This window comes from Salvelinus namaycush, chromosome 14 (genome assembly GCF_016432855.1).
Source record: "Salvelinus namaycush isolate Seneca chromosome 14, SaNama_1.0, whole genome shotgun sequence".
Classification (NCBI taxonomy): Eukaryota; Metazoa; Chordata; class Actinopteri; order Salmoniformes; family Salmonidae; genus Salvelinus; species Salvelinus namaycush.
The window spans coordinates 6,308,974-6,333,415 of NC_052320.1; the positions used below are offsets into that span (position 1 = coordinate 6,308,974).

At 46.6% G+C, this 24,442-nt stretch overlaps 1 protein-coding gene across 1 annotated transcript; it reads left to right on the forward strand.

Annotated features, from left to right (window-relative positions):
- The first annotated feature begins 16,069 nt into the window (after window positions 1-16,069).
- On the forward strand, window positions 16,070-23,071 carry LOC120059060 (keratin, type I cytoskeletal 18). Its single transcript, XM_039007840.1, has 7 exons — window positions 16,070-16,609; window positions 20,092-20,174; window positions 20,794-20,950; window positions 21,316-21,480; window positions 21,605-21,730; window positions 22,090-22,310; window positions 22,557-23,071. The coding sequence occupies exons 1-7, from the start codon at window positions 16,166-16,168 to the stop codon at window positions 22,675-22,677; spliced, it is 1,317 nt and encodes a 438-aa protein (XP_038863768.1). The 5' UTR covers window positions 16,070-16,165; the 3' UTR covers window positions 22,678-23,071.
- Window positions 23,072-24,442: the final 1,371 nt, after the last annotated feature.

A 24,442-nucleotide genomic window follows, 5' to 3' on the forward strand; every position in this document is an offset into this window, starting at 1 on the left:
CTGAGACAGACTGTTGTAGCTAGTCAATCTGAGACAGACTGTTGTAGCTAGTCAATCTGAGACAGCCTGTTGTAGCTAGTCAATCTGAGACAGCCTGTTGTAGCTAGTCAATCTGAGACAGCCTGTTGTAGCTAGTCAATCTGAGACAGCCTGTTGTAGTTAGTCAATCTGAGACAGCCTGTTGTAGCTAGTCAATCTGAGACAGCCTGTTGTAGTTAGTCAATCTGAGACAGCCTGTTGTAGTTAGTCAATCTGAGACAGCCTGTTGTAGTTAGTCGATCTGAGACAGCCTGTTGTAGCTAGTCAATCTGAGACAGCATGCCTGTTGTAGCTAGTCAATCTGAGACAGACTGTTGTAGCTAGTCAATCTGAGACAGCCTGTTGTAGCTAGTCAATCTGAGACAGCAAGCCTGTTGTAGCTAGTCAATCTGAGACAGACTGTTGTAGCTAGTCAATCTGAGACAGCCTGTTGTAGTTAGTCAATCTGAGACAGCAAGCCTGTTGTAGCTAGTCAATCTGAGACAGCATGCCTGTTGTAGCTAGTCAATCTGCGACAGCCTGTTGTAGCTAGTCAATCTGAGACAGCAAGCCTGTTGTAGCTAGTCAATCTGAGACAGCCTGTTGTAGCTAGTCAATCTGAGACAGCCTGTTGTAGCTAGTCAATCTGAGACAGCAAGCCTGTTGTAGCTAGTCAATCTGCGACAGCCTGTTGTAGCTAGTCAATCTGAGACAGCATGCCTGTTGTAGTTAGTCAATCTGAGACAGCCTGTTGTAGTTAGTCAATCTGAGACAGCCTGTTGTAGCTAGTCAATCTGAGACAGCATGCTTGTTGTAGCTAGTCAATCTGAGACAGCCTGTTGTAGCTAGTCAATCTGAGACAGCAAGCCTGTTGTAGTTAGTCAATCTGAGACAGCCTGTTGTAGCTAGTCAATCTGAGACAGCAAGCCTGTTGTAGCTAGTCAATCTGAGACAGCCTGTTGTAGCTAGTCAATCTGAGACAGCATGCCTGTTGTAGCTAGTCAATCTGAGACAGCCTGTTGTAGTTAGTCAATCTGAGACAGCCTGTTGTAGCTAGTCAATCTGAGACAGCATGCTTGTTGTAGTTAGTCAATCTGAGACAGCCTGTTGTAGTTAGTCAATCTGAGACAGCCTGTTGTAGCTAGTCAATCTGAGACAGCATGCTTGTTGTAGCTAGTCAATCTGAGACAGCCTGTTGTAGTTAGTCAATCTGAGACAGCCTGTTGTAGTTAGTCAATCTGAGACAGCCTGTTGTAGCTAGTCAATCTGAGACAGCCTGTTGTAGCTAGTCAATCTGAGACAGCCTGTTGTAGCTAGTCAATCTGAGACAGCCTGTTGTAGTTAGTCAATCTGAGACAGCCTGTTGTAGCTAGTCAATCTGAGACAGCCTGTTGTAGTTAGTCAATCTGAGACAGCATGCCTGTTGTAGCTAGTCAATCTGAGACAGCAAGCCTGTTGTAGCTAGTCAATCTGAGACAGACTGTTGTAGTTAGTCAATCTGAGACAGCATGCTTGTTGTAGCTAGTCAATCTGAGACAGCCTGTTGTAGTTAGTCAATCTGAGACAGCATGCCTGTTGTAGCTAGTCAATCTGAGACAGCAAGCCTGTTGTAGCTAGTCAATCTGAGACAGACTGTTGTAGTTAGTCAATCTGAGACAGCCTGTTGTAGTTAGTCAATCTGAGACAGCCTGTTGTAGTTAGTCAATCTGAGACAGCAAGCCTGTTGTAGTTAGTCAATCTGAGACAGCCTGTTGTAGTTAGTCAATCTGAGACAGCCTGTTGTAGTTAGTCAATCTGAGACAGCCTGTTGTAGTTAGTCAATCTGAGACAGCCTGTTGTAGTTAGTCAATCTGAGACAGCCTGTTGTAGCTAGTCAATCTGAGACAGCCTGTTGTAGCTAGTCAATCTGAGACAGCATGCCTGTTGTAGCTAGTCAATCTGAGACAGACTGTTGTAGTTAGTCAATCTGAGACAGCCTGTTGTAGCTAGTCAATCTGAGACAGCCTGTTGTAGTTAGTCAATCTGAGACAGCATGCCTGTTGTAGCTAGTCAATCTGAGACAGCAAGCCTGTTGTAGCTAGTCAATCTGAGACAGACTGTTGTAGTTAGTCAATCTGAGACAGCCTGTTGTAGCTAGTCAATCTGAGACAGCCTGTTGTAGCTAGTCAATCTGAGACAGCCTGTTGTAGCTAGTCAATCTGAGACAGCCTGTTGTAGCTAGTCAATCTGAGACAGCCTGTTGTATCTAGTCAATCTGAGACAGCATGCCTGTTGTAGTTAGTCAATCTGAGACAGCCTGTTGTAGCTAGTCAATCTGAGACAGCCTGTTGTAGTTAGTCAATCTGAGACAGCATGCCTGTTGTAGCTAGTCAATCTGAGACAGCAAGCCTGTTGTAGCTAGTCAATCTGAGACAGACTGTTGTAGTTAGTCAATCTGAGACAGCATGCTTGTTGTAGCTAGTCAATCTGAGACAGCCTGTTGTAGTTAGTCAATCTGAGACAGCATGCCTGTTGTAGCTAGTCAATCTGAGACAGCAAGCCTGTTGTAGCTAGTCAATCTGAGACAGACTGTTGTAGTTAGTCAATCTGAGACAGCCTGTTGTAGTTAGTCAATCTGAGACAGCAAGCCTGTTGTAGTTAGTCAATCTGAGACAGCCTGTTGTAGTTAGTCAATCTGAGACAGCATGCCTGTTGTAGCTAGTCAATCTGAGACAGCAAGCCTGTTGTAGCTAGTCAATCTGAGACAGACTGTTGTAGTTAGTCAATCTGAGACAGCATGCTTGTTGTAGCTAGTCAATCTGAGACAGCCTGTTGTAGTTAGTCAATCTGAGACAGCATGCCTGTTGTAGCTAGTCAATCTGAGACAGCAAGCCTGTTGTAGCTAGTCAATCTGAGACAGACTGTTGTAGTTAGTCAATCTGAGACAGCCTGTTGTAGTTAGTCAATCTGAGACAGCCTGTTGTAGTTAGTCAATCTGAGACAGCAAGCCTGTTGTAGTTAGTCAATCTGAGACAGCCTGTTGTAGTTAGTCAATCTGAGACAGCCTGTTGTAGTTAGTCAATCTGAGACAGCCTGTTGTAGTTAGTCAATCTGAGACAGCCTGTTGTAGTTAGTCAATCTGAGACAGCCTGTTGTAGTTAGTCAATCTGAGACAGCCTGTTGTAGCTAGTCAATCTGAGACAGCCTGTTGTAGCTAGTCAATCTGAGACAGCATGCCTGTTGTAGCTAGTCAATCTGAGACAGACTGTTGTAGTTAGTCAATCTGAGACAGCCTGTTGTAGCTAGTCAATCTGAGACAGCCTGTTGTAGTTAGTCAATCTGAGACAGCATGCCTGTTGTAGCTAGTCAATCTGAGACAGCAAGCCTGTTGTAGCTAGTCAATCTGAGACAGCAAGCCTGTTGTAGCTAGTCAATCTGAGACAGACTGTTGTAGTTAGTCAATCTGAGACAGCCTGTTGTAGTTAGTCAATCTGAGACAGCCTGTTGTATTTAGTCGATCTGAGACAGCCTGTTGTAGTTAGTCAATCTGAGACAGCAAGCCTGTTGTAGTTAGTCGATCTGAGACAGCCTGTTGTAGCTAGTCAATCTGAGACAGCCTGTTGTAGTTAGTCAATCTGAGACAGCAGCCTGTTGTAGCTAGTCAATCTGAGACAGACTGTTGTAGCTAGACGATCTGAGACAGCCTGTTGTAGCTAGTCAATCTGAGACAGACTGTTGTAGCTAGTCAATCTGAGACAGCCTGTTGTAGCTAGTCAATCTGAGACAGACTGTTGTAGCTAGTCAATCTGAGACAGCAAGCCTGTTGTAGCTAGTCAATCTGAGACAGCCTGTTGTAGCTAGTCAATCTGAGACAGCCTGTTGTAGCTAGTCAATCTGAGACAGCAAGCCTGTTGTAGCTAGTCAATCTGAGACAGACTGTTGTAGCTTGTTAATCTGAGGGGTTTTTGTGTTTAATGGGAGGTTCTGTGAAAGGTCTAATACCAGTTTTAATTGTCAGGGAGGAGAGATTGTCATTTAGAGGATTACCCTGGGTCCGCTAGTCTCTCCAGTGGCTTTAGATACAAGGCCCTCTGTGGGTGTTCCTTGACACTGGGGGTGGACATGAGTAGGATGGGCATGGCTGGAACAAGAGCCTTACGGACCATCTAACAGACCTGTGCAGTCAGATCCCTGGCTAAGAGGAAACTCATTATTACTCTGGTGAAAAAGGTATCTTCTGATGGGCCAGGTCCAGAGGTCAAAAGTCAATGGTGCCAACCCAGGCCAGAGGTCAATGGGGTCAACCCAGTCCAGAGGCCCATCTGAGGACAATCCAAATAACTCTTCCCAGGCTTTAAATGTTAAAGTGTAACCCGGTAAACCCACTCCTCCCTTTAATGTAACAATGACTCAATCACATTGTGACTCCTAGAGCCAGGGTGAATGATCAATCTATGGAGCCAGCATTATCTCAGAGTGCTGATAAGGCTGGGCAAAGTAAACATACCTACTGAGACCAGGCTACAGGCTCACACCTGTTTCATTGGTTAGTGTTTGATACGTAGCTTTCTATATCATGTCATGCTGGGCGGTCCCGTCTGATTAGTGGGTGATGTAGAGCTTTGAGAGCAGGCCAACACTTGTGAGGCGTGTGATGTCATTGCAACCTACTATACACCTGCTTGCCAAAAGCTTTGCCAAAGGGATGATTCATTCATAATGTGAAACCTCTCGATATGGTGCCATAGTACAGTCAAGTTATCCTACATTTATATTACGTATTTGTAACGGCTGTCTAATTCCTCCTCCTCGGATGAGGAGAAGGAGTAAGGGTCGGACCAAAATGCAGCGTTGTATGAAGACATAATGATTTATTAACTGAAGACGAAACACTGACACGAAATACACTTGATATGAATACAAAACAACAAAACAACGTAGACAGACCTGAACTTGAGAACTTACATAGACACGAAGAACGCACGAACAGTAAAGACTAGCCAAACGAACGAACAAACGAAACAGTCCCGTGTGGTGCAACAGACACAGACACAGGAACAATCACCCACAAACAAACAGTGAGAACAGCCTACCTAAATATGGTTCTCAATCAGAGGAAACGTCAAACACCTGCCCCTAATTGAGAACCATATCAGGCAACACATTTAACCCAACATAGAAACAATTAACATAGAATGCCCACCCTAACTCACGCCCTGACCAACTAAACACATACAAAAACAAGGAAAACAGGTCAGGAACGTGACAGAACCCCCCCTCAAGGTGCGAACTTTGGGCGCACCACCTAAAGTCTAGGGGAGGGTCTGGGTGGGCATCTGTCCACGGTGGCGGCTCCGGCTCCGGACGTGGTCCCCACCCCACCATAGTCACTACCCGCTTTCGTAGCCTCCTCCAAATGGCCACCCTCCAAATTAACCCCACTAGATTAAGGGGCAGCACCGGACTAAGGGGCAGCACCGGACTAAGGGGCAACACCGGAATGAGGGGCAACACCGGAATGAGTGGCAACACCGGAATGAGGGGCAACACCGGAATGAGAGGCAGCTCCGGAATGAGGGGCTGCTCATGGCTGGCTGACGGCTCTGGCTGCTCATGGCTGGCTGACGGCTCTGGCTGCTCATGGCTGGCTGGCGGCTCTGGCTGCTCATGGCTGGCTGGCGGCTCTGGCTGCTCATGGCTGGCTGGCGACTCTGGCTGCTCAGGACAGACGGGCGGCTTTGAAGGCTCAGGACAGACGGACAGCTCAGACGGCGTTGGGCAGACGGGCAGTTCAGGTGCCGCTGGGCAGACGGCAGAATCTGGCCGGCTGAGGCGTACTGTAGGCCTGGTGCGTGGTGCCGGAAATGGAGGTACCGGGCTAAGGACACGCACCTTCAGGCTAGTGCGGGGAGCAGCAACAGGACGCACAGGACTCTGGAGACGCACAGGAGGCTTGGTGCGTGGTGTAGGCACTGGTGGTAATGGGCAGGAGACACGCACCATAGGGCTAGTGCGTGGAGGAGGAACAGGGCTCTGGAGACGCACAGGAGGCTTGGTGCGTGGTGCCGGAACTGGTGGTACCGGGCTGAAGACACGCACCATAGGGCTAGTGCGTGGAGGAGGAACAGGGCTCTGGAGATGCACAGGAAGCCTGGTGCGTGGTGTAAGCACTGGTGGTACTGGGCTGGGGCGGGGAGGTGGCGCCGGATATACCGGACCATGCAGGCGTACTGGCTCCCTTGAGCACTGAGCCTGCCCAACCTTACCTGGTTGTATGCTCCCCGTAGCCCGACCAGTGCGGGGAGGTGGAATAACCCGCACTGGGCTATGTAGGCGAACCGGGGACACCATGCGTAAGGCTGGTGCCATGTATGCCGGCCCGAGGAGACGCACTGGTGGCCAGATGCGTTGGGCCGGCTTCATGACATCCGGCTCAATACTCAATCTAGCCCTGCCAGTGCGGGGAGGTGGAATAACCCGCACCGGGCTATGCACACGTACAGGAGACACTGTGCGCTCTACCGCATAACACGGTGTCTGCCCGTACTCTCGCTCTCCACGGAAAGATCGGGAAGTTGGCGCAGGTCTCCTACCTGACTTCGCCACACTACCCATTAGCCCCCCCCCCCCAAGAAATTTTTGGGCTTGACTAACAGACTTCCTACCGCGTCGTCGTGCTGCCTCCATTCGCCGGTATCCCTCCTCACACTGCGCCAGAGAATCCCAGGTGGGCTCCGGCACTCTCCTTGGGTCGATCGCCCACCTGTCGATCTCCTCCCACGTAGTGTAGCCCAGATCCTTCTCCTGCTTCCGTGCTGCCTCCTCATACCGCCGCCTCTCGGCTTTAGCTGCCTCCAGCTCTTCACGAGGGCGGCGATATTCTCCTGGCTGTGCCCATGGACCTTTACCGTCCAATATTTCCTCCCATGTCCATGAATCCTGCGATCGCTGTTGCTTTCTCCCACACCGCTTGGTCCTTGGTAGGTGGGTGATTCTGTAACGGCTGTCTAATTCCTCCTCCTCGGATGAGGAGAAGGAGAAGGAGTAAGGGTCGGACCAAAATGCAGCGTTGTATGAAGACATAATGATTTATTAACTGAAGACGAAACACTGACACGAAATACACTTGATATGAATACAAAACAACAAAACGACGTAGACAGACCTGAACTTGAGAACTTACATAGACACGAAGAACGCACGAACAGTAAAGACTAGCCAAACGAAAGAACAAACGAAACAGTCCCGTGTGGTGCAACAGACACAGACACAGGAACAATCACCCACAAACAAACAGTGAGAACAGCCTACCTAAATATGGTTCTCAATCAGAGGAAACGTCAAACACCTGCCCCTAATTGAGAACCATATCAGGCAACACATTTAACCCAACATAGAAACAATTAACATAGAATGCCCACCCTAACTCACGCCCTGACCAACTAAACACATACAAAAACAAGGAAAACAGGTCAGGAATGTGACAGTATTATTGATCATTTAGCAGGCACTGTTATCCAGAGTGACTTAAAGTCACTTACAGTTATTCTTTAGGTTTCCCAGGAACCATTAAGTCACACTCTTGTACAACCTGTTCATGAAGGACCACATAGTATCATTCATTTACTGATACCAGGTACGTAATAGTGAGTTAAACATACCTTTGAGGAACGTCTTTTCGATTGAGAATAGCGGTAACACTAGTCTTGCGTTACTATTCTCCCAAGTCTACATCAATCAAAACCGAGGCCTGGATTTCATCTGGACTGCATTAGATCCACGTAATAGCGTGCTTCACATTTAAAGGTAATATCCAATTGAGAAGAAATCTGCAGCATTTACCTTGTGTAAAGGTTTTCTTCCATAGGTGAAGGAGAGGACCAAAATGCAGCGCGGCTAGTGTTAAACATGTTTAATACAAACACAAGTGAAACACTACAAACAACCTACAAAATAACAAATGTGCAAAACCGATACAGACCTATCTGGTGCAGAACACAAACACAGAGACAGGTAACAAACACCCACAAAATCCCAAAACAAAACAAGCCTCCTATATATGAGTCTCAATCAGAGACAACGACTACCATCTGTCTCTGATTGAGAACCCACACTAGGCTGACATAGAAACAGACAAACTAGACACACAACATAGAATTCCCACCCAGCTCATGTCCTGACCAACTAAACACATACAAAACAACAGAAAACAGGTCAGGAACGTGACAGAACCCCCCCCTCAAGGTGCGAACTCCGGGCGCACCCCTAAAACTCAAGGGGAGGGTCTGGGTGGGCATCTGTCCGCGGTGGCGGCTCCGGCGGTGGACGAGGGCACCACTCCACCATTGTCTTTGTCCACCTCCTTAGCGTCCCTTGAGTGGCGACCCTCGCCCCCGACCATGGTCCAGGAACCTTCACCAACTCCCCTCTACAATAGAGGAGACAACTCAGGACAGAGAGGTAGTTCAGGACAAAGAGGTAGCTCAGGACAAAGAGGTAGCCCAGGACAGAGAGGTAGCTCAGGACAGAGGGACAACTCCGGACTAGTGGCAGCTCCGGACTGAGTGGCAGCTCATGACTGGAGGGCAGCTCATGACTGGAGGGCAGCTCATGACTGGAGGGCAGCTCATGACTGGAGGGCAGCTCATGACTGAAGGGCAGCTCATGACTGGAGGGCAGCTCATGACTGGAGGGCAGCTCATGACTGGAGGGCAGCTCATGACTGGAGGGCAGCTCATGACTGTAGGGCAGCTCTGGCAGCTCCTGACTGGCTGGCGTCTCTGGCAGCTCCTGACTGGCTGGCGTCTCTGGCAGCTCCTGACTGGCTGGCGTCTCTGGCAGCTCCTGACTGGCTGGCGTCTCTGGCAGCTCCTGACTGGCTGGCGTCTCTGGCAGCTCCTGACTGGCTGGCGTCTCTGGCAGCTCCTGACTGGCTGGCGTCTCTGGCAGCTCCTGACTGGCTGGCGTCTCTGGCAGCTCCTGACTGACGGACAGCTCTAGCGGCTCCTGACTGACGGACGGCTCTAATGGCTCGGGACAGACGGGCGGCTCTAATGGCTCGTGGCAGACAGATGACTCAGATGGCGCTGGGCAGACAGATGGCTCAGACGGCGCTGGGCAGACGGATGGCTCAGATGGCGCTGGGCAGACGGATGGCTCAGACGGCGCTGGGCAGACTGACAGCTCAGACGGCGCTGGGCAGACGGACGGCTCAGACGGCGCTGGGCAGACGGGCAGTTCAGGCGCCGCTGGGCAGACGGGCAGTTCAGGCACCGCTGGGCAGACGGCAGACTCTGGCCGGCTGAGACGCACTATAGGCCTGATGCGTGGGGCCGGAACTGGAGGTACCGGGCTGAGGGCACGCACCTCAGGGTGAGTGCGGGGAGGAGGAACAGGGCTCTGGAGATGCACTGGAAGCCTGGTGCGTGGTGTAGGCACTGGTGGTACTGGGCTGGGGCGGGAAGGTGGCGCCGGATATACCGGACCGTGAAGGAGGACACGCGCTCTTGAGCACCGAGCCTCTCCAACCTTACCAGGTTGAATGGTCCCCGTAGCCCTGCCAGTGCGGCGAGGTGGAATAGCCCGCACTGGGCTATGCAGGCGAACCGGGGACACCACCTGTAAGGCTGGTGCCATGTACGCCGGCCCGAGGAGACGTACTGGAGGCCAGATACGTTGGGCCGGCTTCATGACATCCAGCTCGATGCCCAACCTAGCCCTCCCAGTGCGGCAAGGTGGAATAGCCCGCACTGGGCTAAGCACGCGTACTGGGGACACCGTGCGCTTTACCGCATAACACGGTGTCTGACCAGTACGACGCCCTCTCACTCCACGGTAAGCCCGGGGAGTTGGCTCAGGTATCCAACCCGGCTTCGCCACACTCCCCTTTAGCCCCCCCCCCCCCCAAGAAATTTTTGGGTGAGCCTCTCGGGTTTCCAGCCACTCTGCCTTGCAAGCGCCTCATAATGACGCCTCTCCGCTTTTGATGCCTCCAGCTCCGCTTTGGGACGGCGACACTCCTCTGGCTCTGCCCAGGGTCCTTCTCCGTCCAGAATCTCCTCCCATGTCCATTCCTCCTTGTACTGCTGCTGCTGTTGCTGCTGCCCGTTGCCACGCTGCTTGGTCCGGGTTTGGTGGGTGTTTCTGTAAAGGTTTTCTTCCATAGGTGAAGGAGAGGACCAAAATGCAGCGCGGCTAGTGTTAAACATGTTTAATACAAACACAAGTGAAACACTACAAACAACCTACAAAATAACAAATGTGCAAAACCGATACAGACCTATCTGGTGCAGAACACAACCACAGAGACAGGTAACAAACACCCACAAAATCCCAAAACAAAACAAGCCTCCTATATATGAGTCTCAATCAGAGACAACGACTACCATCTGTCTCTGATTGAGAACCCACACTAGGCTGACATAGAAACAGACAAACTAGACACACAACATAGAATTCCCACCCAGCTCACGTCCTGACCAACTAAACACATACAAAACAACAGAAAACAGGTCAGGAACGTGACACCTTGAATGCGATCTCCGCAAACGTGGTAACATTGCCTTTAAAACTTGCACTGTCTACAAGGGTGATCGGATTGAATCCCGGCCTCAGATAACACTGTGTTATCCAGGATTGTAAAAAATAGGACTAATTTCAAGGGTTACGGGGGTGAATTGCTTATGAGATGGAACACAGCAGACAAGACAGACAAGCTCCAACAGGATGGGCCATGAAGCCAGTTAGCCCCTATCTGCATCAGTCTTCTACCCCACATCAATATCTCTGTTTCCCAAGCAGGTGTGGCACCAGGGAGGATCAGGCGAGACTCGGCAGGCATAGCCTTTCAACTGGATGAGCCTGGAATACTAACATTAGCCATAAAAAATATCCTATGAGGTCTGGGTGGCTGTGCCTTTGGAAAATACAGCCCACACTATGTCTCTTACCATTTGGATGAACATTCTATTATTTTATATCCACCACAGCAAAAGGGAATATCTACTGTACTTAGAGTAGCACACTTTCTCTCAGACTGTCTAAGACAGAGTTTCTCATGGTTCTAACCAGAGATATATACAGTACTAGTCAAAAGTTTGGACACACCTACCCATTCAAGGGTTTTAATTTATTTTTACTATTTTCTACATTGAAAAATAATAGTGAAGACATCAAAACTATGAAATTACATATTTGGAATCATTTAGTAACCCAAAAAGTGTTAAACAAATCAAAACATGTTTTATATTTTATATTTTAGCCACCCTTTGCCTTGATGACAGCTTTGCAAACTCTTGGCATTTTCTCAACCAGCTTCATGAGGTAGTCACCTGGAATGCATTTCAATTAACACCTTTTTGGTTATTACATGGTTCCATATGTGTTATTTCATAGTTTTGATGTCTTCACTATTATTCTACAATGTAGAAAATTGTCAAAATAAACAAAAACCCTTGAATGAGTAGGTGTGTCCAAACTTTTGACTGGTAATGTATATCGGAACTGTCAAACAGAAACCACATTAGGCCAACTCTATACAGTCTATGACTCTGGTTATAACTATGGAGGCCTCCAAGAGAGGCAAAGATAGTTGTTTTAAATTTATACAGAATTCTTTCTTGACTTAATTTCCTGCCTCGTGTTCCTTCCTGATTCCCTGGGACACATATACCTTCTACTGCATGAGGGGAGACAGCAGTGAGACAGTGATCTTTATTTTATTGGCATTGTAGGACAGGCTTGTTAGTTCATGGCCTCTTATATTAGGTCTATCCAAACACAGCTGGATTATTGGTGGTACAATATGTAAATAGGTGACTGTGTGTATACTGCTAACACTAACATTGCTTTATCAGTGTTATACTGTGAGTTGGGTGAATTTCAGAAGGACAAGATATGGGAACCATTGTTCACTCAACAAACTATGCTCACAGTGGGATTAATGTATAAAAACTTGTTGAGTCGAAGTACAAATTCATGTTTGCCTTTTGAAGGCAACACTGTATGTAGGTTCAGCTATATTCCCAAATGTTGAGCAAACTCACAATCCTATTGCAGCTGGCTGCCTTACAATTGTACGTTAAATCACTTTCTTTTTACAGTGCATTTATGAGATTCATAGAGATAGAGAGAGGGAGAGAGGGAGAGAGGGAGGGAAAGATAGGAGAGAGTGAGAAATAGAGGGAGGGAGAGATAAAGAAAGAGAGAGGGATAGAGGGAGAGAGGGAGAAGGAGGGAGAGGTAGAGAGAGGGAGGAAGAGATAGAGAAAGAGAGAAGGGGGAGAGAGAGGGAGGGAGAAATAGAGAAAGAGAGAGTGTGAGAAAGAGAGAGGACGAGAGGGAGAGGGAGGGAGAGATAGAGAGAGAGGGAGAGATGGAGAGGAAGGGAGAGATAGAAAGAGGGAGTGAGGGAGAGGGAGAGAAAGATAGAGGGAGAGATAGATAGGGAGAATAGAGGGAGGGAGAGATAAAGAACGAGAGAGGGAGAGAGGGAGAAAGAGAGAGCGGGAAAGATAGAGGGAGGGAGAGAAAGATTGCTAGGTGGATGACACTTAACTACTTTTATCCTTCCCCCTTCTGACAACCAGCTGGTGACACGCATCTCTGCATGCCTGGCAGACATCTCAGCTTAGATGTCGGCCCACCACCTCAAGCTCAACCTCGACAAGACGGAGCTGCTCCACCGTGTCCCTCTCCCAGATTGCAAAGAACCTTGGAGGGACCCTGAACAACACCCTGTCATTCTCTGCAAACATCAAAGCAGTGACCCCCTCCTGCAGGTTCATGCTCTACAACATCCGTAGAGTACGACCCTACCTCACACAGGAAGTGACGCAGGTCCTAATCCAGGCACTTGTCATATCCCGTCTGGACTACTGCAACTCACTGTTGTCCGGTGCCATCAAAACCCTGCAACTTATCCAGAACGCTGCAGCCCGCCTGGTGTTCAACCGTCCTAAGTTCTCCCATGTCACCCCATTCCTCCGCACACTCCACTTGCTTCGAGTCGAAGCTCGCATCCACTACAAAAGCATGGGTTGCCTACGGAGCAGCAAGAGGCACTGCCCCTCCCTACCTTCAGGTTATGCTCAAAACCTACACCCCAATCCGAACACTCCGTTTTGCCACCTCTGGTGTCTTGGCCCTCCCACCCCTACGGGAGGGCAGCTCCCACTCAGCCCAGTCAAAGCTCTTCTCTGTCCTGGCACCCCAATGGTGGAACCCAGCTTCCCCCTGAAACTAGGACAGCAGAATCCCTGCTCATCTTCCGAAAACATCTGAAAACCTTCCTCTTCAAAGAGTCTTAAATAATCTCACAGCACCCCCCTCACACCCCTTCCTCACCCCATGGAGAGAGATAGAGAGAGACAGAGAGAGAGTAATGTTTACTGTTCATTTTTGAATGTTTATTTCACTTTTGTTTATTGTCTATTTCACTTGCTTTGGCAATGTAAAGATATGTTTCCCATACCAATAAAGCCCTTTGAATTTAATTTAATTTAGAGAGAGAAAGAGAGAGAGATAATTAATCCCCTGAGTATGAATGGGGCAGTATCAATTTACTGCCAAGAGAATGGAATCTGAGAAAACAGCCTGTAAGAATTTTCCCTTGTTGGGAGCCAGCAGCTTTATTGTACATATCTCAGTGGGTGAAATTACAGTTTTTTTTCCCTCTGATATATTTACAAGATTAGAGTTGTCTTTGTTCCTGCATGTCTACCCAGGGGCTAGGCTAATTGTTATTTTGTTTAGCCTGTCTGAAACTCATATCCTCAGATAGGTGGAGGACAATCAAATCAAATGAAAAATGTAATCAAATGTTATTTGTCACATGCTTGGTAAACAACAGGTGTAGACTTAGAGTGAAATGCTTACTTAAAGGGAATTCCCAACAACACAGAGAGAAAGACAACAGAGAAGTAATAGAAAATAGAGAAATAACAGAAAAGTAATGACACATAATAATAAAAGTAATAATAAATAAACATTGAGTAACGATAACTTGGCTATATAACAGGGTACCAGTACTGAGTCGATGTGCAGGGGTACGAAGTAATTGAGGTAGATATGTACATATAACTAGGAATAAAGTGACTAGGCAACAGGATAAATAATAAACATAGCAGCAGCGTATGTGATGAGTCCAAAAAGATAGTGCAGAAAGGGTCAATACAGGTAGTCCGGGTAGCTATTTGGTTAACTATTTCACTACCTATTTAGCAGTCTTATGGCTTAGGGGTAGAAACTGTTCAGGGTCCTGTTGGTTCCAGCGACCATGCCACATCTTTTCAGCCTGCTGAGGGGAAAGAGGCGTTGTTGTGCCTTCTTCAAGAGTGTGTTGGTGTGAGTGGACCAAGGAAATTCCTTTGTGATGTGGAGAACGAGGAACTTGAAGCTCTCGACCCACTCCACTACAGCCCCGTCGATGTGGATGGCGGCGTGCTCGACCCTCCGTTTCCTGTAGTCCACGATCAGCTCCTTTGTATTGCTGACGTTAAGGGAGAGGTTGTTGTCCTGGCACCACACTGCCAGGTCACTGACCTCCTCCCTATAGGCTGTCTCATCGTCGCCGGGTCGCCGCGTCACAACGGTTTGTGTTAAGAACTGCAACACTGCTGGATTTTTCATACTCAACAGTTTCCCGTGTGTATCAAGAATGGTCCACCACCCAAAGGTAATCCAGCCAATTTGACACAACTATGCGAAGCACTGGAGTCAACATGGGCCAGCATACCTGTGGAATTCTTTCTCCACCTAGTAAAGTCCATGCCCAGATGAATTGAGGTTGTTCTGAGGGCAAAAGAGGTGGGGGGGTGCAACTCAATGTTAGGAATGTGTTCCTAATGTTTGGTATACTCAGTGTATATTATGATGACATTTTGTGACATTTTGTCCGTTTGGGCACACACCATTTTTTCTCGAGGCGAGCCAAATTCTACGCCCCCTTGTCGGCGATTGGTTAACAGTAGGGATTCTTCAATGGTAGTGGGTTTTGTCGTTCAACGAGAGACAATTTTTTCACTTGAGAAATACTGCACCAAACATCCTAGTCAGATGCAAAATTGATGCAAAATTGCTCTAGCCGAACTCTGAAGCATGCTGACGCCTTTACCCTGTCTCCTCTGTTTCATGGCCATTCTTCTTCTTTTTAAGTTTTTAACCTCTACAGGATTGATGTGTCCCCCGCGAGACGTTTGAACTTATCGTAGGCTAATGTGATTAGCATGAGGTTGTAAGTAACAAGAACATTTCCCAGGACATAGACATATCTGATATGGGCAGAAAGCTTAAATTCTTGTTAATTTAACTGCACTGTCCAATTTACAGTAGCTATTACAGTGAAAGAATACCATGCTATTGTTTGAGGAGAGTGCACAGTTATGAACTTGAAAATGTATCAATAAACCAATTAGGCACGTTTGGGCAGACTTGATATAACATTTTGAACAGAAATGCAATGATTCATTGGATCAGTCTAAAACCTTGCACATACACTGGAGTTGTCACAACTTGAAATAAAAAGTTCTATGTGATTCCAGGTGTTCTCAGGAACATGACTAACCCCTGCTCACTATCCGTCATTTCTCAAGAAGAATGTATGCCAGTCAGGAAATTGAGAAACACCTTGTGTAGGGAGTGGAACACAAATACATTAATAACACATTACAGGTCACACACGTGGTTCATATAAAAAATTACCATATTTTGGTCCAGAAATAATCACAAGTATATACAATCAAAAAATATTTCTGATTACCACCACTCTGTTGTACCAGTCCATAATTAATATACATTGATTACTTATTTTGTGACATTACAACTAAAGAGATGAAAATCTCAAATTACCGAGGGATTTTGACATGGAATAGTTACAAACTGAGGCAAACAAAAATTCACATTTGAAATTACAGTATATTGTAGAGTTTCAAGTTTGAGAGTGCAAAGCCAGACAAAGAATTCTATAAAAAGTGCTTTTGGTGCACAGAGGAGAGAGGGAGGGAACTTGGAAAGAGAGGAGTGTTTAGGGGGAGGGACTGTGGGGGCCAGCAGGGTTATAAAGTTTGAGCGGCTTCCTCTCTGTCCATGCTCTGTGTGTCTGTGTGCTCCTGTTTCTGCCGGCCCACTCTCAACTCTCTGTGCCTCTCTCAATCTCACTCCATCTAACAAAATGAGTGTTAGACGAAGCAGCGCCAGGGGACCTGGCAGTGGGTCCAGCTACTCCATCACTCACAGCTCTACTGCTCCCACCTACCGGGCCGCCAGCACCTATGGTGGTGCTGGGGGTCAGGGGACTCGAATCTCCTCTGTGTCCTACTCGGGTGTGCGAAGCGGGATGGGAGGGATGGGGGTTGGGATGGGAGGCTCCGGGGGCTCCATGTCCAGCAGCATCCAGGTGAGCGCCAGCGGAGACACCGCTCACATCATGGGCAATGAGAAGTTTGCCATGCAGAACCTCAACGACCGGCTGGCCTCCTACCTAGAGATGGTGAGGAACCTGGAGCAGGCCAACGGCAAACTGGAGCTGAAGATCAGGGAGGCCATGGAGAAGAGAGGCCCAGATGTCAACGACTACAGCCGCTACAACGCCATCTTGGATGACCTGAGGAAGAAGGTGAGAGGCCAGGGGGAGGAAGGAGTACTATTGGCTAATATGAGATGCTGGACAAATCTACACCATAGAGCTTTAGGGAAGTAATATATATTTCAAATGCAAGTTCACTGTCCTAGAATGGCTGACCCAACAGACGAGAGTAACAGAGTGACAGAGAGTAGTTTGGGATTGAAAGAGGAAACACAGTGGCCTTACTATATCCTTGTCAGGTTATTGCCCTGGGTAGTAAAGACCCAGTGTAGCTGGTTCGTCCGTTAGAGCCGTGCTGATTAGTGATGGCAAGGTGCCGGCATCCCCAGGCAGAAGGTCAAGGGGCTGACAGAAAGCAATAAGAAGGGGAATTCCAAGGGGTTCTGCTAGCTGACCTTCGACATGGCCAGAGTTCCAGGTCCAGCTAGCATTTTCAGGGGTCATGGATGTGTTTATTTAACTTCCTGTTATCAGTTAACTGTATAGCACAAAGATTGTTAGCAATGAAACGACGATACAGTAGCATTTCAAATGATTATCTACAATATAACCATCAACAGTTATGCACAAATTTAACCATGAAAACTGGGAGAGTTGTTACAGTTGTAGGTCAAGTTAAAAAGGTTATTTTGATATTTTCTCTCAGCTATGGTAAGTGTGGAGCAGTAAATTAATAAATGAGAATACACCACCGTAGACTATAGATGAGAGAAAGTTGAACTCCTTACACAGGGCTACTACCCACTGGGCACAGACGTCAATTCAACGTCTATTCCACGTTGGTTAAACGTAATTTAATTGAAATTAAGTTGGTAAACAATGTTGATTCAACCAGTGTGTGGTCTGTGGGTCTTTTATGGTGTGGTTCTTACTCACAACTTACACAAGGCTACTATTTCATGGTGTGGTCCTTATTTTGACGGTGGAGCATGGTAAATGAGTTTGGGAGTCAATGTACTGTGTCATTAAAAAGTAGTCCGTCCAACCAGGTCATTCCATTCCCATTCCTCTGATAGTGTTCCATGTATATACAATACTGAATGATTGACATATGGGTTTATAATGCTTTATGTGTGTATACTGTTGGGCGAGCAAGGATATTCTGTGAGCCATTCAACTGGAAATGTTCAGAGCTGTTGATACTTTGGAAAAATACTGTTAGACATCTAGTAAAAAGTCATTATTATAGGCCTATTGCATCTGTAACAAGTTATTGTTGTACTTTAAAGCATACAGTAAATACTGCCTGATACTATATTATATTTTTTATTTAAAAAAAAAAACATATCCGAAAAACTCTTTCCATTGGATTCTGGAACATTCCAGTCATGCTTCTGTGGTTTTGCCGTGTAGACCTTGCTGGAGCAACGTGCCAAAGTCAAACCACCCAAAGTGACAAGAGTAACTATGCAAAATATGGAGATTAGATGCCAGATACCAATAGCGAGAGACAACATGCAAATATATCACAAGACTATCATTACAGAATTTCTATTGCTAGCTAACTAAGCTCCACTCCATTGTGAATTAAATTCCTGATGAACTCCACCAACAGAGTGGAGCAGAGACCAGGCGTTGTGGAATTCAGCTCCGACTACATCAATTCCCCCAAGGCCAATACTTTAAAAACATGTTATTATGAAATGCTTACTTTGTACCTATGTCCGTCCTCTGTAAATGTGTGCCTTTCTTGGTTTGCTGAAATCCATACTTTTTCAATAACCGTTAATCAAATACAGCCACCGGCTCATTGCTGTTTCTCTAAGAGGCAATTCAGCTCAAATGCGCATGTGCCAATTGAATCTCAACAAGGAAACAGTCAGTGGTTGTATTTGATTAGCTTTTAGTGAAAAAGTATGGATTTCAGCAAACAAAGAAAAAGGCACACTATTACAGAGGACAAACATAGATACAAGGTAAGCGTTTCATAACTATAATTTTTTTAATAATTGGCCTTGGGCGAATCGATGTAGTCGGAGCTGAATTCCACAAAGCCTGGTCTCTGCTCCACTCAGTTGGTGGAGTTCATCAGAAACTTCCTTCACCGTGGAGTGGAGTTTAGTCCGCTTCCTTCACCGTGGAGTGGAGTTTAGTCCGCTTCCTTCACCGTGGAGTGGAGTTTAGTCCGCTTCCTTCACCGTGGAGTGGAGTTTAGTCCGCTTCCTTCACCGTGGAGTGGAGTTCAGTCCGCTTCCTTCACCGTGGAGTGCAGTTTAGTCCGCTTCCTTCACCGTGGAGTGGAGTTTAGTCCGCTTCCTTCACCGTGGAGTGGAGTTTAGTCCGCTTCCTTCACCGTGGAGTGGAGTTTAGTCCGCTTCCTTCACCGTGGAGTGGAGTTTAGTCCGCTTCCTTCACCGTGGAGTGGAGTTTAGTCCGCTTCCTTCACCGTGGAGTGGAGTTTAGTCCGCTTCCTTCACCGTGGAGTGGAGTTTAGTCCGCTTCCTTCACCGTGGAGTGGAGTTTAGTCCGCTTCCTTCACCGTGGAGTGGAGTTTAGTCCGCTTCCTTCACCGTGGAGTGGAGTTTAGTCCGCTTCCTTCACCGTGGAGTGGAGTTTAGTCCGCTATCTAATTGCTTCTCTTTGTCCCTTAAAAAAAAAATCCAAACAAGGACATTGAACTTAACGTTGAAAATGAGAAAAACAAATGGTAAACTGAACATGAGCTGTGCAAATATTTGTTAAAATATTTGCTTAGTCTGCTGCTCATGTAATGGTTGTCATTATGAAGCCTTACATAAAAGGTTAGGGGAGGAAGGCCTAGGGAGCTAAGCTGGTGTTTGCCAACATGGATGTGTTGGCTTTACCAACTGCCCATGGCACGTAATCAACCCCCAACGCATAGATCACAACGGGTTCATTTTTCTTTGTCGTGATACCAGGATGTGACCGCTAGTTCAAATATTCCTCCTTTACAAAAACAAGGCTTCTCACGACAGGAACAACAGGAAACCCAACCCAGTAACCACCCCCTCCCCATCACACACACACACACACACACACACACACACACACACACACACACACACACACACACACACACACACACACACACACACACACACACACACACACACACGGACGCTCACACACACACACACACACACACACACACACACACACACACACACACACACACACACACACACACACACACACACACACACACACACACACACACACACACACACACACACACACCAACCTCCCGCCTGATGCAAATCACCTGCCTCCATCCTGACATGTATTCCACTGCACTTTCAGCTTGGCTGTTAATGATTGCCTCCCGAACTTTGTAACCTGCATCCATCCATCGCCAGCCTTATCTACTATACCATGGAGAGCAAACACTGCGGCTGTGGGGCAGCTGGCCTCCGCTGCTTCTGGCTGCCACTGTCACCAGCCTTGTCACATTCATACTCATTACACAAAAGTACAGCATTGAAACTGCTGTGAAAAAAAAATGAAATGAAAAGTATGTTGACTTTAACTTATTTTCTCCTTGTCATTGGCAGGTGTTTGATGCCACAACAGACAACGCCCGTATGTGTCTTCAGATCGACAATGCCCGCTTAGCTGCTGATGACTTCAGGGTGAAGTAAGTCAAGCTAGGCAAACCAGACAGTTGCACACCACCTTAATTAACAGTGACTAAACTAGCAGACGGTTGCTGACACACCTTAATTAACGGTGACTAAACTAGCAGACGGTTGCTGACACACCTTAATTAACAGTAACTTAACAAACACCGTGGATGTGGCACATTAACTGCATACCCTCAATACTCTACAGTCTATGCTTTAAACGTCCAATGCAGCCGTTTCTATCTCAATATCAAAACATTTCTGGGTAACACTTAAATACCTTACTGTGATTGTTTTACATTAAAATGGTTAAACTGAAACAAAAATAGCTTCTTAGCAAAGAGACATTTCTTAAGAAAGAATTTAGCTAGGATTTTCTGGGAGTGGTTCTCCATTCCACCAAAACAGGCTGAAATTTCAGGATGTCTTTTCAAACAGCTCTTACACTAATTGGGCATTATCATAATTTTCACAATTTCACAGTATTATTCCAACCTCATATTATGGAAGTATTTACAAAACACAGGAAAATTATGTTTTGACCTCACTGGGCCTTTAAACGGACACTTTTGAGAATATTTCACCGTAGCTCTCCTGGGCATTGTATCTGATGCTGTTTGCTGTGTGTTTCAGGTTTGAGTCTGAGCTGTCCATTCGCCAGTCTGTGGAGGCTGACATCGTTGGCCTGAGGAAGGTCATAGATGACACCAACATGGGCCGCATGAACCTGGAGAGTGAGATCGAAGCTCTGAAGGAGGAGCTTATCTTCCTGAAGAAGAACCACGACAATGTAAGTTCACCATGGCCCAACCCCCCCCCCTTTCAACCACCAAACCAATATAGTACACAACCCCACCCCTCTTGCACCACCAAACAAATGTTTACCATCTCCCTTGTCATCACAATGGCTTAACTAGAGCAAGACCTAGCATGCCACCATCGGAGACGGAGTCAACCATACTGTATAAACAGGGGTTGTTTTGTGTGAGATCTTTGGGATTTAGCGGGGGTGTGGTGGGTGCGGCACACACATAGGACGCACCCAGGGGGGCACCTTGAGTACCCAAACGAACAGCCTAAATACGGACGCTGACTTCACTCTTGAAAACATATTGCTTAATGAATTTTAACGTTGTTGTCCTTCTACCCCAACAGGAAGTGATGGAGATGCGTAACATGATCTCCCAGTCTGGAGTGCAGGTGGATGTGGATGCTCCTAAGGGCCAGGACCTGGCCGCCATCATGGCTGAGGTCCGGGCCAAGTACGAGAAAGAGGCCCTGAAGAACCAAGAGGAGCTCAAAGCATGGCATGAAACACGGGTAACACCTACCAGCTTATTCATTTACCACACACTGATGACTTCACAGTGAAGGCGTCACAGAAACTCCTACTTAACCAATGATTTTTAAACTGACATCTATATCCCCTCTATGTCCCTTCCAGATCACAGAGGTGCAGTCCGTGGTGTCACAGAACACAGAGGCCCTCCAAGGCGCACACACAGAGATCAACGACCTCCGTAGGCAGCTACAGACACTGGAGATCGAGCTAGACTCACAAAAGAGCTTGGTAAGATCCCTCAACAATACTATATTCACACAGCCAGTGTGTACAAAAGACATCATGGCATCAATGCTATTGGTTAAAGGAAAACTCTATCTTTTGGTATTTCTATAACTAGTCTATTGTTGAAATAGTCCCAAAAGGTTTTACATGTTAGCCGTATTTCTATATTTTAAAAGTTATATATCTTGAAAACTGGATTGTGGTCATGCACCACATTTTGGGACTATATCAACAATGGACTTATGAAACAAATACCAAATGATAGTTTTTGGGTGGAGTTTTTCTTTTAAGTTTTATGTTAATTTCCAATGCCAATCACCTGTACTGATTGTCTTTACTCTTCCTCTCTCTCTGTCTAACAGAAAGGATCTCTGGAGGGGACGCTGCGAGACACGGAGATGCGCTACAACATGGAGATGGAATCCTTGAACAACATCCTCGTGGGTCTGGAGTCTGAGCTGACTAACCTCCGCTCCAACATTCAGAAGCAGACGCAGGAGTACGAGCACCTGCTCAACATCAAGATGAAGCTGGAGGCGGAGATCGCCACATACAGGAGACTGCTGGACGGAGGAGACTTCAAGTGAGTAAGAGGGAGAGAAATGCTTAATTGGTGTTGCATGCATAATTCCTATAATTAAGCAGACTTGAGAAAGAGAATGAACATGAAGTTTGTTGCCGGCCAAGAGCCTACTGTGGTAAATAAGCATCCAATGGCCATTTTCTGTCTTGGAGGCTAAAGCAGCCACTGCATAAATATTTTTATGTTGACTGATAGTTGTGATTCTCTCTCTCTCTCTCTCTCTCTCTCTCTCTCTCTCTCTCTCAGGCTCCAGGATGCTCTGGAGGATCAGCGGACAGTGAAGACCAAGGTGATGACCGTCACACAGACTCTGGTGGACGGGAAGGTTGTCTCCTCCAGCACAGAGACAAAGGAGAGGGACCTGTGAGACTACATCCATCATTCCACATCGTCCTGATTGTACAACACCATCCAACACACCATAGACATCAGATAACATCTAGCTGGATAAGAAGAAAATTATCTCCACTTTATTTATTTCATCATGTTTCTTTTGCTTTTAAGTCTTAAGTGTTTTTTAACTTACGCATTTAGGCGTATATACATTTACAGTACAAGTTCAGAATTGAGTAATTTGGGATGAAATTGGCTTTAACCAATATGATTTTACCTTTAAAACTAGCAATTGGATTAAGTAAAATATCTGTAAATCTGTAAAATTTATTTTTCTACCATTGTCATCTTAGTTTTCTTTCTGTCCAGTTGAATTTGCCTGGTGTGATGTACTTTCATTGTCCAATAAAACATTGGTCAGAATCTTGGCTATTGTCTTTTAATGGCTGTGCACTTGCTGTGTAACTGAACAAACAGGTTTTCTAGGTTATCACTTCTCATAGATTCTGGTTAATGTCATCATGGCAACTTTACTACAACAAATTGACACCAATAATTAATGCACATTGAACAGAGAAGTTAGTCATTTGCACAGATCTGAAATAAGGAAATCATATATTTTTTTTTAAACCTTTTTATTTAACTAGGCAAGTCAGTTAAGAACAAATTCTTATTTTCAATGATGGCCTAGGAACAGTGGGTTAACTGCCTTGTTCAGGGGCAGAATGACAGATTTGTACCTTGTCGGCTTGGGGATTCGATCTTGCAACCTTCCGGTTACTAGTCCAACACTCGAACCACTAGGCTACCTGCCGCCCCAATATCTTTTATAGTTAGTGTTATGTTACCTACTGATAGTGCTTTACAAAAGATCAAACATTACATTTTAGTCATTTAACAGACGCTCTAATCCAGAGCAATTTACAGCAGTGAGTCCATACAGTTCCATGCTTTTTCGTACAGGTCCCCTGTGGGAATTGAACCAAAAGCCCTGGCATTGCAAGCGCCATGCTCTACCAGCTGAGCCACATGATGAAAGTAATATTTGCTTTATTGGTTAGCTTTGATTCAGAGGGGTTGGATTATCTACGGAAGACACATTTCAAATCAAATCAAATTGTATTTGTCACATGCTCCGAATACAACAGGTGTACAGTAGAGCCCTTAAGCCCTTAACCAACAATGCTTTTGTAACGGCTGATTTCCTCCTCTCCGCCTGAAGAGGAGGTGTAGGGATCGGACCAAGACGCAGTGGAAAGTGTCCATGATTTATTATGGATAAACTGAACACTAACATGAAACAAAATAACAAATAGAATACAACCGAAAACAGTCCCGTGTGGCACGAATACTAACACGAAAGACAAACACCCACAAAACACACGTGAAACCCCGGCGGCCTAAGTATGATTCTCAATCAGGGACAACGATTGACAGCTGCCTCTGATTGAGAATCATACCAGGCCGAACACACAAAATCCCAACATGAAAATCACACATCGACAACCCACCCAACTCACGCCCTGACCATACTAAATAAATACAAAAACAAGAGAAAACAGGTCAGGAACGTGACAGAACCCCCCCCTTAAGGTGCGAACTCCGAGCGCACCACCTAAAACTCTAGGGGAGGGTCTGGGTGGGCGTCTGTCCGCAGTGGCGGCTCTGGCGCGGGACGTGGATCCCACTTCAATGTTTTTTCCCGCCTCCTTAATCGCCCCCTTGGCCTCCTAATCACAACCACCCTCCATATCAACCCCACTGAACCAAGGGGTAGCACCGGACTGAGGGGCAGATCC